Source organism: Rhinoderma darwinii, chromosome 5 (genome assembly GCF_050947455.1).
Source record: "Rhinoderma darwinii isolate aRhiDar2 chromosome 5, aRhiDar2.hap1, whole genome shotgun sequence".
Classification (NCBI taxonomy): domain Eukaryota; kingdom Metazoa; phylum Chordata; class Amphibia; order Anura; family Rhinodermatidae; genus Rhinoderma; species Rhinoderma darwinii.
This window is the reverse complement of record NC_134691.1, coordinates 72832593-72850635: the sequence shown is the minus strand read 5'-3', so window position 1 is coordinate 72850635 and position 18043 is coordinate 72832593. Positions and strand designations below refer to the sequence as shown.

Genomic DNA, 18043 nt, shown 5'->3' with positions numbered 1-18043 from the left:
GCATGCTCTAGGTATCACTTCTGGCATTTTTTTCCCATACAGGCTTCTTAATAGAACTTTAAAAACGCCAGGAAAAAAAGGCTTGTTCAAATTTACATAAAATATAAAACGCCAACCAAAAGCGCATGTAAAAAAAGCCATAAAAAAACCCAAAAAACGTTTCAACATAAATAATTGGAATTACAAAATAATAGAAAATGTATGTTCTCGATACATTTCAATCTTTTTTAATGTATTGCTCAAAATGTTTTACATTATTCATGTGTTAATTCATAATAAAGATTCTATTGCTTCAGTTTCTTTCTAATTAGCAAGACATGTTTTTAAAGGTAAGTCCAAATGTAATAAAAATGAACTGTACTTAATGCTATACAGAATTATGACATATATTATATATGTAGCAGTTTATTGATAGCAAAGTAGATATAAATGTTTCCTTTACAAATATATTTCCTTTTCACTGGCATATAATTAATAAAAATATTAAAGTTGGTCCTGTCTGTACGTGGAAAAAAAGACTTGAAATGACAATCCAAAAACATTCAAGGTCCTTGTTGATTTTTTACAACACGTAAGTGCTTCATCCAGTGGGATTCCAGTGTACAAAATATGTCGCTAGCTTGTAATGAAGTGTCTTGTCAGCTGAAGAAAAGGAGAGTTTCAGCTTCTTATATACTGAATATCCACATTTACAAAAACAGTTCCAAAACAAGTTCTGTTAAAATAATCCACTCAATTCCATAGTAGGTACATTCAGGGTTCATCATCAGCTGGAGGCGGCTGGCACAACCTGTACAACCTAGAAAAATAACACATATACAATATGAGCATTTCAGTTACGATTCATGACATTATATTCTTCGTGAACACAAAAACTACCACGCGAGGTGCAAGGTCTTTGTATAGTACTGAGTATATCATGTAGGATATGGTGGACGATAAAGCAAATAATAGAAGATGTAAAAATCTGACAAAATAAGTTGAGAAAGGGAAGTTCTGCATTATTTCCCATGAACATAATATATGACTACAGATATTGCTAAATTAATATAAAGGTTCTTAGTAAATTCTGGAATTGCATTTATTTCTTGTTGATTATAAAGCACCAACATATTCTGCAGCACTGTACAGAGATTGTAACACCTCATGCACACGACCGTGTGCGCCGGCCGAGTCCCGTCAGTGATCCAAGGAAAAATAGAACATGTCCTATCTTTCCTCGGATTGGAGACTCGGATAATTTTTCATGGACCCGATTCACCCGCTAAAGTGAATGGGTCCGTGAAGACTATCGGGTGCCACTTGGATGCCGTCAAAAACAGCCCGAGTGGCACAACGGTCGTGTGCATGAGGCGTTACTATTCACATCAGTCCCTGTCGCTAATGGGACAAGCAAAAACACAAGTAGAACATACAAGTAGAACATACAAACTCTATAATGATGTTGTCCTTGGTCAGATTCCAACCCAGAATCCCAGTGCTGCAAAATAACAGTGCAAACTACTCAGCCACTGTGTATATCTTATGATCACCTAGACTTTTTATCACTCACTTCAAAAGGAAAAAAAAAAAATTCGCTCTAAAATCGCTGTCCAATGAGATGCATTAAGTAGCTTGAAAATCTCTTGTTCCAGTCAAGAGAGTCTCTAGCCGTTTCTATTTTTAATCGACTTTAGGCTGGTAATTCAGAGGGATTTTTATAAAGTAGCAGCTCCATTTGTCCCCATAGTAATGTAAAAATCTCTAACAAAATATCTTGGAAATCGCTAAATAAGGTTTGGATTACTCTATATGAAATAGTCTTAGGCTGGGTTCACACACACTATTTACGGACGTAAATTCGGGCGTTTTAGCCCCGAATTACGTCCAAAAATGCGGCTCAAAAGCGTCTGCAAACATCTGCCCATTCATTTGAATGGGCTTTACGATGTTCTGTGCCGACGGTCAAAGTGCCTGTCACTTCTTCAGAAGTAAATGGAGCCGTTTTCCATGGACTCCATGGAAAAACAGCTCCAATTATGTCCATAATGGACGCAGCGAAAGACGCCTGCACATGCCATTACGGCTGAAATTACGGTGCTGTTTTCTCCTGAAAACAGCACCGTAATTTCAGCCGTAACGGACGCTGCCGTGTGAACATACCCTTACTACTAAAAGTGTAGCCCATGCCTTATAACAATTACAATATATGGATAGATTTAGTACATATGCAGAGCTAAAGGGAGTTCCAATTAGTCTTACATTTATAGCAGTCTGGCATTCAGCGGTGCTCCGGCTACGACATGAAAATATTGCCTCAGACAGTGCCCTGCAGAATTTCAATGGGGCAACAAAATTACAGGGCAGTGTTGGGAGTCCTCTTTGAATTCCTGGAGGATCTTCAGGACTCAGAAACCTACTGTATATAGTAAAACTAGTATTGTTATTGAGACATTACTAGTTTTATCAGCTGCAAACAGGGGGCAGAATCATTCTCCGCCACAGTGCAGGGTAGTTTAGTGATAGATGAGACTGAGGTAAGTGATGGGAGACACTGTGTCACTAGGGACTGTAGGAACTATCTGTCCGGGCAGAGTTTGGCACTTTTGCTTTATTTAGGGTAAGCATTGCAGCTTGGGCACTGGCACTTTCTGGACAAAGTAATGTACTATTTATTAGACTCTATGTGGGCACTGTCTGGCACTCTATGGGTATAGTTTAGCACTATGTGTGTTCAATATGTTGTATGTAGTGGCCAAAACATGGCATTATTTTGGCACTATATGGCACTATTTGGTATCTACTTTATATGGCTGTATATAAGCACTATTTGTCTCTATTTGGCCATTGCTTGCCATTATGTGGGAACAGTATGATACAATATGGGCACTATATGGTACTATGCAAATACTATTTGGCTTTGTGTGGGTACTATATCACACTGGGCAATGTAGTATGCACTATGTATTAGGGCAATGAATGGCACAGGCTGGCACTGTATGCACTATGTATATAGGCAATGTATTGAATTTAATGGGTGCTGCATGGCACTTTCTGTACAAAGTATAGTAATGTTTATCCGGGAAAGTTGCACAACGGTAGTATATTCATATGAATATATATAAAAATGGGCAATCCTGCAAAGTCCGTAAAAAAAAAAAGTGAAGTGGTTTGCTAACCATACTGTACATTGTTATCCTTCTATATAGCTTAGAAACTACAAGAAGCAACTAGTATGGAAGACTGGCAACTGTGCAGCACCAGAAAATTAATAGAAAGTGAAAGGAAGGGGCGGGAAACGCTGCAGGCAGGTCCCTGTGTGCTGGTCATCCCCATTTCAAGAGCGCTGGTCACATAATATTGCTAAACTCAGGGCCGTAGCTAGAGTGGGTGCAGAAGTAGCAGTAGCACACGGGCCCTGGTGCTTGATGGCGCCCGAAGGCCATTCTGCCATATAGTAAAACACAAGTAGACGGGGTGCCACAAAGTGGCAGACCACACAAACTCAAAAAGGAGCAGTTAAAGCATGAGGCGCATAATAAATCACTTATCCTCTATTGTATCATTAACTACAGAGTTCCAAACTGCCTCTAAATTAATCACCCAAAGAACTGTGCGTTGGGAGATAAATAAAATAAGCTTCCATAGTCAAGCAGCTGTACACAATACGAAGATGACCGTGCACAATGCCAGGCGTTGACAGGAGTAGTGTAAGGCCATGTTCAGATGTGGCAGAATTTTTCCGCTGCAAATGTTGGTGCAGATTCGGGCAATTACGCAACGAATCTGCAGCAACATTTGCATATTTGACAGGTAATTCAGACGTTGCAGATATCACAGCGGACTTGCCACAGATTTCAGTTTTTGCATTGCAAAGGCTGAAATACGCAGTGAAATTCCGCTTCTTCTCCGCAACGTCATGTGCATGCTGCGGAGGGAAAATTCTGCACCGCAGCCTGATTTCCGCACAGTTATTTTCTCGAACATCTGAACTAAGTTCCCTAAAAATGTATAGAAACAAATGTAAAAAACGGCTGCGGCAGAATTTCACTGCGGACTGTCCGCAGCGGAATTCAACTGCAACTCTGCCACGTGTGAATGTGCCCTAAAGCATGCCACCACAGGATATGGTTTACTTTGTGGCAGTCTGATGGACCAATCTAGGTTTGGTGGATGCCAGGAGAACGCTACGTACTGGTACGCATAATGCCTACTGTAAAATTTGGGAAAGGAAGGATAATGGTCTGGGGCTGTTTTCTTCAGGATTTGGGCTAGGCCCTTTATTTGTATTTAAGGGTTATGTTAATGCTACAGCATTCAAACACATTTTAGACAATTGTATGCTTCTAACTTTGTGGCATCAGTTTGGGTAAGGCAAATTTTGCCTCTTAATAAATTTGTCGCATCAGACTAAAGTCTGTTTTTCTATTAAGACTTGCGCAGTCTTAATACATCTCCCTCATGGTATGATGAGTTTGGTATGGAGGAACTTGAGTGGCTGCAAAGAACCCTGACATCAACCTCATCAAACACTTTTGGGATGAATTAAAACGCTGATTACGAGACAGATCTTCTCATCCAACATCAGTGGCCGACCTTGCAAATAATCTTTTGACTGAATAGGTCAAAATTCCCAAATATATACTCCCCCTAATGTAAAATATAGGCATATTATAATCAGCATTGATTTTGATGCCTTATTTAATCTCCCTTCATATTTCTGCTTGTTTTCTTTTATGATTTGGTGTTGTAACTTCTGATTTAATGTTCTTGATGGATGCAGCAGGGATAAGTCAGTCAGAAATAGGTGATGGGAAATAAAAGTAAAATTATAACAAAAATACTTCTTAGGCAGACTGAAACATGAGTTCAGGGGATTTAATGGTCTCAGCCATGACATTTTTATTGAAGAGATTCATTTTGGTGTCTCTGATAAATATTGCTTTCCTCTGCCACTTCTGTAGTGATAGACTATAGTATGAAAATTTCTAGAATTTAGATGCAATGTGTTAAGCAAGAAATGGCTGTTTATAAACTATTATCTGTGCGATATGAATAAATATAATCATGGAATTTAAAAAAAGGCCATACACTTTTAACTGCTTGTGACCAAACCAAGCAGTCTGAAACCAGAGCAAAAGCTCGAAGACTTAGGCCTCATGCACACGAACGTGCTTTTGCGGCCACAATTCCGCCGAAAATCCACGGGAGAATTGCGGCCCCATTCATTCCTATGGGGCCATGCACAGGACCGTGGTTTTCACGGTCCGTGCATGGCCCAGGGGCCCGCACCGCAGAAAGAACGGACATGTCTTATTATGGCCGTGTTCTGCGGTCCGAGCTCATTAAAAATAATGGCCGCGGCCATGTGCACGGCCCGCGGTTTGCGGGCGGCTCGCGGCTGTCACTTAGTGGCCGCCCCCCCCGAAAATCACGGCCGTGCACATGGCTACGGTTGTGTACATGAGGCCAAATATTGTAAAAGCAGAGGCCCCGTCCCATTGTATTTACTCCTGCAGATTGTAAGTCAGTGGCCAAAAAGTTTGAGACAGCTGCTTGCAACAAGCACTGCATCCAGGCTTCTATAAACATTTACTAGTTGTCTCCTATACAGCAGAAGGGCTAATGGTACATATTGATATACTAATTTGAATAGAGTTCCTAATAAAAGATTTGTCTGCATTTTATGGGAAAACATTCTTGTCTCCAAAAATGACAATCAGAAAGTATCCCTGGATCAATTATCCATCTCGAGTAATCTCATGCACAGAACAATAAATATATTCTATTCCAGAAAATCTATCCAGACCCTTTTAAATATATGGAATGCATCACAACATCCTGGGGCAGAGAGTTCTAAAATCCAGCAAACCCTCAACATCTAGTACCTACTTCTGTTTAATACTGTAACTGGGGTCACACAAGTAACTCATTTATTTTGCAAGTCTTGTTGCAGACACTTAAATGATCACTAACAAACTATCTATAAATCAATAGTACAAGCAATTAAGCAAATATAAGAAACTTTATCGTATATCTCAGAGAAAAATGCCACTTTCTTCACTTTTAAAGCACTTTTTCCCTGCATTGATTATTCACGCTCAATTCACTGCTAAAATCCGTTTTGAGAGTGACAGAATATCAGCTCTCTGAGGGATCAGGTTACATGCCGCCCATAGTAGTCTATGGAGAGGGGAGGGAGGAGGAAGGAGCAGAGTAAGAGAGAGGCAGAGAGACACAGTTGTGGTTATATCTCACCCCAGTGCTGGATTCTCAGCTACACTTCTCATTACTACTGTATGATTTCCTCAATGCTGCTTCTGCTTCTCTGTGTGTGCTACAAAGGGATAGGTGAGCAGGATGTTCTCTTGTCTATGTGTGCAGCGTATATAAGACATGATAGCAGTTAGAAGAATTGGAGATAGAGCCTGCAGAGGGGAAAACTGCTAAGAAATGCAGACTACGGGTCAAATAATGGCTAGAAATTGTGTTATTCCTCATGTACACATATATGACGGCTTATTCTGAAAAGTCACATGCAAAGAATACAAAACAGAGCTTCACTTCAAATAAGACTTTAGTACTTGGTATAAGATAAAAGTGTTTACAATATAACTGAAGAAGCTGTGGGTAGAAAAATACAGAGCTCTCTGGGCAATGCTTTAATAATGATCTTAGAAGTAATAATAACATATCATTCTACTAGCTGGTCAAAGATTCCCTTCATTACAGCCAGGACCCTGCTGATTTCCTGCTGTTTTATTGCACTGTGTGTTTACTATTTTTATAAGTAATCATATATTATCCTGTCCTTTGGCTTTTTCCAATGCGACATCAAGCACAGAGGCAGAGCCAAGCCATAGATCTTGTAATACAGACTGTGATTTCTCCCATCATATAATAAGGTGTATGTCAGCTCAGGTTCACGACAACATTTGTTCTTCCTGTTGCCTATACACATCATAAAAAGCACAGTGAAAACACCGTCCGCTGGGCTGCAGACAAGAAATATTTCATCAGAGAATGTAGTTTAAGGCCTCATGCACACGACCATGCATTTGCATCCGCAATTTATTCGCATTTTTGCGCATAACTTGCGGACCCATTTATTTCTATAGCCGATGCACACGACCGTGGTTTTCACGGATCCGTGCTGGGGCTGCAAATCCTGACCACAAAAACTCAGGACATGTCATTTTACAGTTCCGGATTTGTGGGTTCACACTACTGGTGAAATTGTTGTGGATTTGTGAATCCTGATGACACACATATACACAACAAAGATTTTTTGCGGTTCGATAGACCGCAACGGACCCATGGTTTTGCGGACTGCAAATCCAATGCGGTCATGTGCATGAGGCCTAAAACTGGTGTGCACAACCTTTTCTGGTCCAATGGCCACATTGTAAGATTGTACCAATTCCAAGGGCCACAATAAACCTTAAAGAGGCATTCCCACCTGAAACATTTATAGCATATAGCCAGTATATGTATATAGGGGAAAAAAAGACCTGGTGATTTAATACCACTATAGGAGTGGCATATCACTTATGTAGTGATATTAAATAACCAGGTATTTTTGCCGGGACTCCGCTGTGTTGCCTACATAAATGTTGGGACTTAAAGTGGTTGTCCCATGAGAGACATTTATGACATATACACAGCACCTATCAATAGAATGGGGCCCCCTAAACCCAGTTCTACCTTACTACTATATAATCGGGAGTTACGGAAGTTATGGAAGCAGTTACGCTATTTCCGTAACTACCATTCAATCCTATGGATATGTCATAAAGATCTCTCATGGGAAAACCCCTTTAATATTAAAATTCGGTGAAAGGTCGGGTAACTCTATACTCCTGACAATGTTGCCATTTACATCTGTGGTGGTTCTCGGGTGATCCATGCCCACTTCTACTTGTGGCAATATTGATGTTATCCGTGCCACCTCTATTCCCCTATATACTGTATCTCTTTTATAAGGAAAACTATGGTTCAACCCTATATTGAAGGAGCAAGTATGTTTTTGTATAGTGTGCTTTATCTTCTTGCGTCATCGTATATTTGACTCTTCCTCTGATATTATATTCTTGGGTAATTTTGTTCTATATTCGCTAATACTGCGTGAATATACTGGCTTATATTGCTATATAGGTACCTGAATGCTATGCCTGTGCCAATGGACCTTGGATTTGCCACCTCATGCGACTGGAGCACGGTGTTGGTCGCTTAGCGACAGACGCTAGATTTTTTTAATGTGTCTTCCAGACATATGCATTTAATGACTTCTGAATGCTGAAGATCACGAGTCTCTAAATACAATTTTGCGATGCCCGAATTTCTAATGTACTATATGTACTATTCACATTGTCGCCAATGAAATATATGTACTGTGCATTCAGAGATACCCTTCTGCATATTCTTCCTATTATTCTATTATATTTGAGCCATTTTTACCTTCTCACAGGTATAATTTGAACTATGTGCTATTTATAATAATGGTGTGTTCTTATGTTGCAGAAGAGCCATGGTCTCCCTCAAGCACCAGGGCTCAGGTGCTACCTCTGCACCCCTGTAGCTACTCTTCTGCACCTTTTTGTCAGCTTGAGCCAGTCTGGCCATTCCCCTTTTCCTCTATCATTAACAAGGCATATTGTCCCTCACTGGATGTCTTGTGTACCATGCTCTTAAACGGCAAAAAACGATATGTGCGAAAATCCCAGGAGAGCAGCAGATACTCAAACCACCTCATGTGATTCCAACAAACTGGTGTTTAGCCTGAACAGCTGAATTTCTGCATGCTTTTATGTAGATGTACAGGTACAAATTTCCCACATAAAATGTCCCCTATATACGCACTTTACGGAGTGTAACTCGGTTATAGATTTGATTTGCTAATGTTAGATATAGCACTTTTTCTAGCTCCCGCTCTATTGGTATTAGATTCCCCACTATGAAGTCATGTTTTCTACCTCGAAATACTGTAGGATCTTGAGCAATATATCAATGTATTTTTTCTTTATTGGGTGCTTGTACAAAAGCATGTTTTAATTTGATGGGCTCCAGGTGCATAGGGCCCCACCATATTTGTGCAATTTGATAGAGCTATACTAAGAGTGTAGTATATGTCATGCCCATGGCCGTGGGCCGTCAGGCTCACTCACCTCATGACAGCTGCAGCCATGGATCTGTGAGCGCTGGCCCCCATCTCCTCCTCAGGAGAGGCCAGTGCTCACTTCCGCTTCTCTCGGCCGGGTCCCGTAAGTTAAAGTGCCAAATTAGCCCATGAGCACCCTGGACTATAAGAGGGGCCCAGCCCCTTCCTGCCTTGCCTGAGCTTTGTTGTCGTTACCCTAGTTTGTCTCTGCAAATGGTCTCCTAGTGTCTTCCAGTTCCCATTGTTTCCTGTTCCTGCTACTTGTAACCTGTATCCCGTGCTATCCTGGTCAAGTGCCGTATTGAGTTGGAGTCGTGCTGTGCTGTGTACCACGCCTGTCCTGTTACACCACGCCTGGTGTCCGCCTGCTGCCAAAGTCCCTTCCGAGCCTGCTTCTCTACTGTCTGAAGCTACCACAGGTACACCTATACGAACTATAGACTGTGACCTGTGTCCTGTTGGCCAGCTGCCATACTGTTAAGGCGGTACGGTCCAGTGGGTCCACGTACCCAATGTGACAGTATATTGTATAGTTATAGTATTTTTATACTGTACCTTGGAGCAGATGTTGGGGTTCTGTCTCTAACACCCAAATTTTTAGCGGTATTCTGAACCCTTGCGCCCTGCAATTTGAAGAAAAAAAAATCAAGAAAAGAAGGTTAATGATATCATTATGTTTACACAGTAAGAGAATAATATTTTCTTGAGTTTAGCATTTCACGATTGTACAATTCTATTATAGGGAACAAAAATTATGCCTTAGAAACATGACACTTTTATATTAGTTTCCCTTAGCAAATAGCTTTCTGTCTGACAGACAGGGGATGATCGGAGCTGTAGTTCATAACTAAGACCACACATGCATTATACATTATCCTTAATTACTGGAGCTTTTCCAAGGACATGCTGGTGAATGATGAGATATACAAGCGGTGTGATAGGCATGTTAATTATATTAAAATTGTACTGTAACTGGAAGATTCCCTGTAAATCACGCTAGTAATGTCTCTGCTCAGTCCTATTGAGACGCTAGTGCTTTCCATAATGCTTTGTTACCAACTACCATTACGTTTAATTAAATTTAAGCCACAATTATTCGGGCCATAATGAGCTCATTTACATGTCATTCAAAGTAACAACTGTTAACAGACATGCCAACTTTTGTATTATCTAACTTCAAGATTGTACAATAGCTTTAGTTTTACGGAATATAGAGGGTAACATGTTCAGCTACAAGAAGTCCTCAAAAGTATGAACTGCCGTACGTTACAGTGTGAAGGGATCTGTCGGCAAGTTTTGGCCAATCAGCAACTCTCTGAGCCCTGTCATTGATGCAGCGCACAGCACCCACAACTTTAACTCTTTATGGGCTGGATGCTGTTGCTGCTGTTGGGGCCCCTTCTATGTCCTGGGCTCCTGTAACTGCCTACCAAAAAATCTATTACCTCAAGTGTCTGTTTTAATTCAAATAGACACACAATACAGGGTACGATTGTACCATCTTGTGCTCTGCAGGCTGTGGGTGGCAGCGTACTAGATTGTTCTCTCTGATTGGCTGTCAAAGTTGCAATTGATGACTATCTACACTTAAAGTGAACCTGGATGTTAAACTAGCCAATAGAGTAGATCCTCTTACAGTTAACTAGCATGAATAAACATCTCCTCTGATTGCACAGAAAATACCTCATGAGGTGAATATTTTGCTGGGCAATGTCTGGTGTGTCCCCTTTAAGGCTCCAGTGGTGACGTCACAGCTTATGGTGGCCCAGGTTGGAACATCGTGCATGGTTAAAAGAACAAGGGGTAAAATTTAGTGCAAAGACCCGCAGCTGCCAGATAGCCATAACGGGAGCACTTGGCAGCAGGGATAACCCTTGCTTTCCCTTTTAAGGCTCCATAGAGGTTGATGCTGCAGTGGGTGTGACGTCACTGGCTGACACTGTTTAAAGAGGATCTGTCACTAGTTTAGTAATGCCCTATCTCCTAGCTAATCTAATAGGCGCTCCCACACTCATAATGCTAGTGAAAATTGTGTCCCAAAAATGTAATATTTTAAAAGTTATGAGCTTTTTTCCAAATATGCAAATGAGCCTATTCTAGAACCTATACTAAGTGGGTGTCAACACCAGCGATTCTCCTGAGGTGGAGCCTCCTCACAGCCTCTGATGCTGTCCTATCAGCATGAAGCTGCTTCACATAGTGTGAGAGACAGAGACTGGAGGGAAGGGGGATAACTTCAAATATCCACATATCAGGCTATGGACCATCTAGAACAGTTCCGGTGTCATATGAAAGAGGAGATTCTAATCTTTCATATGACACCAGGATCGCAGTTCTTACTGTGACACAACCGGAGATAATCACCAGTTGAAAACAGTCAGGAATGGAAGCTGTATACTATATGATCACACAGTGTGAGAGACTCAGGCTGGAGGGAAGGGCTCAGGGGTCTCAGAGACTCAGGGCTGTGGTCCACCTAGAACAGCCATGAAATCTAATCTTTCACATGACACCAGGATTGCAGTTCTAGCGGTGACACAACTGGAGATATCACCAGTTGAATACATAGTCAGGAATGGAAGCTGTATACTATATGATCACACTGTGTTACTGGGCAGGGAAGGGGGAGAAGCTGTATGCTGATTGGACAGCGTCATACAGAAAACATTGCACCGCCCAGAGTGAAAAGAAAGAGTCACCTCCTATTTGGCTATTAAAGCCACAATAGCATATTTAGAAAAAGGCTCATAATTTTGGAAATAATAAACGTTTTGTAAAAACAAATCACACTGTAGTTATCAGCAGCAAAGCGCCTATTAGATTAGTTAGGAGATGGGGAAATAATAAAGTAGTGAGAGAAAAGTGGGTTTTGGCACACATGATTTTGGGGTCTCTATGGCAGATGCTCTTAAAGGGAGTCTGTGACCAGAAATTGGCCTCTCAAAGCAGCAGCACGGTATTATAGTGTAGCTTCACCTGAATCTAAAGCTGCTTTAATTTTTCAAATGAGTGGCTACGTTGCAGCGATAATAACTTTATTCTTCATATTCAAATGAGCTTTTTGGAGATACGAGGGCATCACCGGTGCTCCAAACAGCTCTACCTTCTATCCATAGTCCCTCCCTTCCTTCTTTAATTGACAGGGCCATGCAGTCTACAAGCCGTGATCACGCCTGGTCCCCTATTCTCCTGAGCGCGCCCGCACATCGGCTTCTAAATCGGCACATGTGCAGTACTGCACTGAAGTTTCACTGGTCGAATCGGCTCTACTGTGCATGCACCGAATACGTCACGCTGATTTAGAAGATGACGCGTGCGCGCTCAGGAGAATACGGCTTTAATGTGGTTGGTACAGTTTAGTAGGCATATAGCTCAAGCGGTTTCTTTTCCCATCAAAGCTGGTCATACTAATGTTAAAAGATGCTATAACAACTATAATTGTTTTTTTGATCCTGTAAGTCTTTACTCTGAATATATAAAGATTGCATTAACATCACGTTTTTGCACTATGTTTATGCCAGAAGAAAGCCCCCGACGTATACGTTAAACAAAGGCTGTGAAGGATGCCTAACAGAGGCATCTGTCACCATGGTATCTGTTAAATGGATAAGTTGTGAACTGGGGTCCTATGTATCTGTTTAATGGATAACATTATAGTCTATGGGTGACGGATGCCACTATTAGGTATTCGTTTTATGGGTCCATGAACCATTGACTACAATGTTACCAATTTATCGGATACGTCATGAAAAACAATTGGAAATGTTGTATCCGTTAAATGGATACCTGTGACATATGCCATACAGAGGCATGGGTCACCTATATGCTCTCATCTTGAAAAAACGCATACCGCATGGTATACATTTTTATAGAGATCCGGTCGGATGAAATAGCGTAGCCTACTAAAAAAAGGGTGTACTGACGTAAACCGTCGGACTAATGGAGCCCCATGGACAAGTTTGGTGTGTATGTCGGAAGTAATCCCAACTTACATGCTAAACGGACATCACAAACGTGAGTTGACCAAAGATTTTCTATTAATAACATTACAAACAGTTAAATTGTATGTACTAAAATATAAACAAACATAAAACCACTAAAATTCTAAAGACTCGCTGCTTTGAAATAAACTTACTGAAGTATGTTTTGATCAAAGCCAAGACTATTGATTAAATCATCAGCGTTAACAGACATTGCCAAAAATTGCATTAGTGGTGTATCCATTACAATAAGTGCTGATGTCAACAGGATGGCTTTTCCAGAGATTCTGAACCAGTTTTCTAATATAAATCACAAAAATGTCCAATTAAATTGTCATGGACAGAGGAAACTCCACCAGCAGAATTGGTCGTAGGGTTAAAGTTGATTGGATGTTAAATGATTATATAAAATGTTAAAAATCAATTGTTTTGGACTAATATGCAGCTACTGTTAAACCTCAACAAAATCAAGTCAAATTACATCATTTTTTAATGTACAAAGGATTTATTTTTTTGTTATGGGTTTTACATCTGCTGAGTCCCCCAGTTGTAGTAGTCGTCACCATATGGGGGTTGTCTCATCATTACAACCCCTTTCTAAACTGTATGCCCTATTAAGTTTGGGACCCCTCTGTATAAACCAATCCTGACCTGGCAATAGAGTAACTGTTGCTCAGACATGTCCTTTTATTACTTGAATTGCCTTTCATTTTAATGGCTGGCATGTAATACTACTATTCCCCTGCAGCTACATGGCTGGTCACTAGGGAGGTTAGGAAAAAGCCTTATCTTAAAAAAGGTTCCATTCACACATTGCGCTTTAGGTGCAATTTAGAACCGCGTTTAGAACCGCATCGAAAAAAACACGTCTGAAAACTGTCTGAAAAATTATTTTTTATCGTGATTTGATGCATTTTTCGATCCAACTGTATTAAAAAAACGCACTAAATCGCAGTAAAACCATGTGTGTGTTTTTTTATGCGATTCTAATCATACTTCTACTGCAACACGTGAATGGACCCTTAATCCCTTTAACCCATCCAAATTTACAATTTGTATATTTATATGAGACAGTAGTTTAATGGCAAATTGCTTTTTTTTCACACCACAATTCCCCGGATCAGGATATCATGGTGACAACTTAAACCTACTTCTGTGACAAATAACTAAAATAACATCACTTAAAAAGGTGACAAATGCAAGCGCCATGGTACCAAATTTGGAGATAAAAAGTTTTGTTCTTCCTAAATAAAAAAAAAGCCTTTATATAATGCCATTGCCCCTGACATAATATGCCCACATCATGCAGAATGGAGGTTACTCAAACCCACAAATCATAATCCTGGGCCCCCCCTCCCCCCTCCGCTGGGCATCACACAACCCCCCCCTTGTAGATAGTGCCTCCCTATAGATTCCACCACACAGCACCCCCTATAGATAGCACCATACACAGCCCCCTGTAGATAGCGCCATACACAGCCCCCTGTAGATAGCGCCATACACAACCTCCTGTAGATAACGTCTTACAGCCCTTGTGTAGATAACGTCTTACAGCCCCAAATCCCCCCTGTAGATAACGCCATATAGCCCCCCTGTAGATAACGCCATACAGGCCCCCTGTAGATAACGCCATACAGCCCCCTGTAGATAACGTCTTACAGCCCCAAATCCCCTCTGTAGATAACGCCATACAGCCCCACTGTAGATAACGCCATACAGACCCCCCCTGTAGATAACACCATACAGACTCCCCCTGTAGATAACGACATACAGACCCCCCTGTAGATAATGCCATACAGACCCTCCTGTAGATAACGACATACAGACCCCCCTGTAGATAACGCCATACAGACCCCCCTGTAGATAACGCCATACAGACCCCCCTGTAGATAACACCATACAGAACCCCCCCTGTAGATAACACCATACAGCCCCCCTGTAGATAATACCACATAGCCGCCCTCCCCCAAAAAAACGGCCTATAGTTTGTCCTACGAAAGAGATGTATCCCCTATCCACAGGATAGGGGATACATGTGTGATCGCTGGAAGCGATAAGGAGAACAAGTCCCCCGAAGTTCTCCATGACAAACCTCGGACTTCCGGCGTCTGCGCAGTTCAATAAAAATTAAAGGAGCGCTGGTCACGCATGTGCACAAGCACGACCGATGCGCAAGTCATTTCTGTGGAGCTGCAGACAGACCCCGGAAGTCCAAGGTTTGTCATGGAGAACTACAGGGGACTTTCGGTCCCCCGTTCTCCTTATCGCCGGGCGTCCCAGCGATCACACATGTATCCCCATGAACAACCCCTCCAGTGGCGTCTCGCTGTAGCAGCCATAGCAGCTGCAAGCGGAGCCTCCGTGCCATGCCGCGGGCCCCGTAGCAGCCGCTATGGCTGCTATAGCGGTAGTTACGCCACTGCACCTAACCAAAACATTTTTGTACCTGGCTGCTTTACACCTATGCACATATACCACATGCCACATGAGAGGGGCATGCTGCTAACAGAGAACTGTCATTAAGGAATTCCTATATATGTTCTTGTACATCAACACTTAAAGCATAACTGCAATTATTAACATCATTTTGTTTAATGGTTTAACATATTGTGCTGGTTAATGTCATACTATATCATTACAAGAGTGAACTCCTTTTTTTTCAATGCACAGCTTCAAATTCACTGCTTCCCGTTATACAGCCATGGAGTTAAAGAGGCTCTGTCACCAGATTTTGCAACCCCTGTCTGCTATTGCAGCAGATAGGCGCTGCAATGTAGATTACAGTAACGTTTTTATTTTTAAAAAACGAGCATTTTTGGCCAAGTTATGACCATTTTTGTAGTTATGCAAATGAGGCTTGCAAAAGTCCAAGTGGGTGTGTTTAAAAGTAAAAGTCCAAGTGGGCGTGTATTATGTGCGTACATCGGGGCGTGTTTACTACTTTTAATAGCTGGGCGTTCTGATGAGAAGTAACATCCTCTTCTCTTCAGAACGCCCAGCTTCTGGCAGTGCAGATCTGTGACGTCACTCACAGGTCCTGCATCGTGTCGGCCACATCGGCACCAGAGGCTTCAGTTGATTCTGCAGCAGCATCAGCGTTTGCAGGTAAGTAGCTACATCGACTTACCTGCTAACGCCGATGCTGCTGCAGAATCAACTGAAGCCTCTGGTGCCGATGTGTCCTCGCTCGTCTGACACGATGCAGGACCTGTGAGTGACGTCACAGCGTGATCTGGCAGAAGCTGGGCGTTCTGAAGAGAAGTGGATGATACTTCTCTTCAGAGCGCCCAGCTAGTAAAAGTATTAAAAACGCCCCGATGTACGCACATAATACACGCCCACTTGGACTTTTACTTTTAAACACACCCACTTGGACTTTTGCAAGCCTCATTTGCATAACTACAAAAATGGTCATAACTTGGCCAAAAATGCTCGTTTTTTAAAAATAAAAACGTTACTGTAATCTACATTGCAGCGCCTATCTGCTGCAATAGCAGATAGGGGTTGCAAAATCTGGTGACAGAGCCTCTTTAAAAGATAAAATTCTTGCTGCCTGCAGCCACCACTAGGGGGAGCTTACCAAAATACTATTTGAACAGCTGGCAATGAACTAAAAAAAATTGAGCACTTTATTTTGGCATGTAACTCTATGGGGAAATTTATTAAGTATTTCACACACCAGTATTAATCTGCAAAGCATTGGAGTAAGAGGCGCCTAATTTATTAAGAGGCACACGCCACTTGATAAATTAGGAGCATCTCTGGCTGTCTGTGCCCTAGAAAGGGAAAACTGGCATAGTTTCTGCCAGTTTCTGAAGGCCGGTCCTGCCTTTCTTTGCCCCCTTACACTAGGCCCCACCATTTTTTTAAAGTGGCAAAGGCGGCGTTAAATGGCAAAAAGGCAAATTATTGCGCAAATATGTTGTGCGCCATAAGTTGTGACTTTGTAACACTACAATACTGGCCTTCAGCCATTGGTAAATTATGTCTAAATGAGAGGAGGAGGGGGATTTAGAACTCTATCAGAAAAGTGCCTGGTTTCAAATAATGATACAATTAAACAAAAAATAATATTTTATATATGAATGTGAACTGGTGTGCCTTTGATGTCAATGGTGCTTTCTGGACAGCCCGCTGCTTATTTAGATGAAACTGAAACGGCGTTCTGAGAATTTATTATCACCGGTGGAGAGGAATTGTTGATGAGTGGACCGAATGTCTGACAAACCTGTTTTCTCATGACATCTGTTGCTTGCATGATGTAACGGGGAGGCAGTCCATGACTCCGTGCGAGAATAAGAGCCTGTTCAAGGGTGACGCTCAAGGTGCATCTGCAACAAAGTAAAATAATAGACCATGTCAGCCTGAATCTGATATACAAAAGAAAAAAACATTAGGATACATCTAACCATTATATCTGGAACGAAAATGTAATCAGAAAATGCTGTTCCACATAATTTTGCGGTATTGCTTGCAATTGAAGACGTATTTCATGATGGGGCTCATAGTTGTGTGGTGGATGCTTACAAGAGTGCTTCATATATTCATATGTGACCCGTCGATGGTCACATCAATCTCCAATAATAAAACTTTGTTATTTTAAAAATTGCAGATCAATGACTTTTTTATAGCTGCTTTTGGCCAAGATGTGTCCTTTATTGAATAATGGAATCTTGCATGAACTTGTGACTCTGGTGCGATACAATGAATTTCTATGGGCTGGAAGTGGAACAGTTGATGTGACTGTGCTGCAGTGCTCCAAAAAGTTGATGGGGCAGATTTACTAAATGCGGCAGAATTCTGGTACAAATTGTATAAAAAAAACTGGTGTACATGCTGTGCGCCAGATTTATTACAAGTTTTAGGCACTTTTTGCGCCTTACTAGACATTTACTCATGATGTATCACGCATGCGTGAATGGACGCT

At 41.5% G+C, this 18043-nt stretch overlaps 1 protein-coding gene across 2 annotated transcripts in view; it reads right to left on the bottom strand.

Annotated features, from left to right (window-relative positions):
• Nucleotides 1-274: 274 nt before the first annotated feature.
• The window catches only part of PREX2 (phosphatidylinositol-3,4,5-trisphosphate dependent Rac exchange factor 2), a 340136-nt gene continuing 322367 nt past the window's right edge, over nt 275-18043 (bottom strand). For both annotated transcript variants that reach the window (XM_075826126.1, XM_075826128.1), the window contains exons 38-40: nt 17345-17447; nt 9692-9759; nt 275-799 (exon numbers count right to left, since the gene is read on the bottom strand). In XM_075826126.1, coding sequence (XP_075682241.1) covers nt 754-799; nt 9692-9759; nt 17345-17447 — 217 coding nt within the window. In that variant the 3' untranslated portion in view covers nt 275-753. The remainder of the gene's footprint in view (nt 800-9691; nt 9760-17344; nt 17448-18043) is intronic.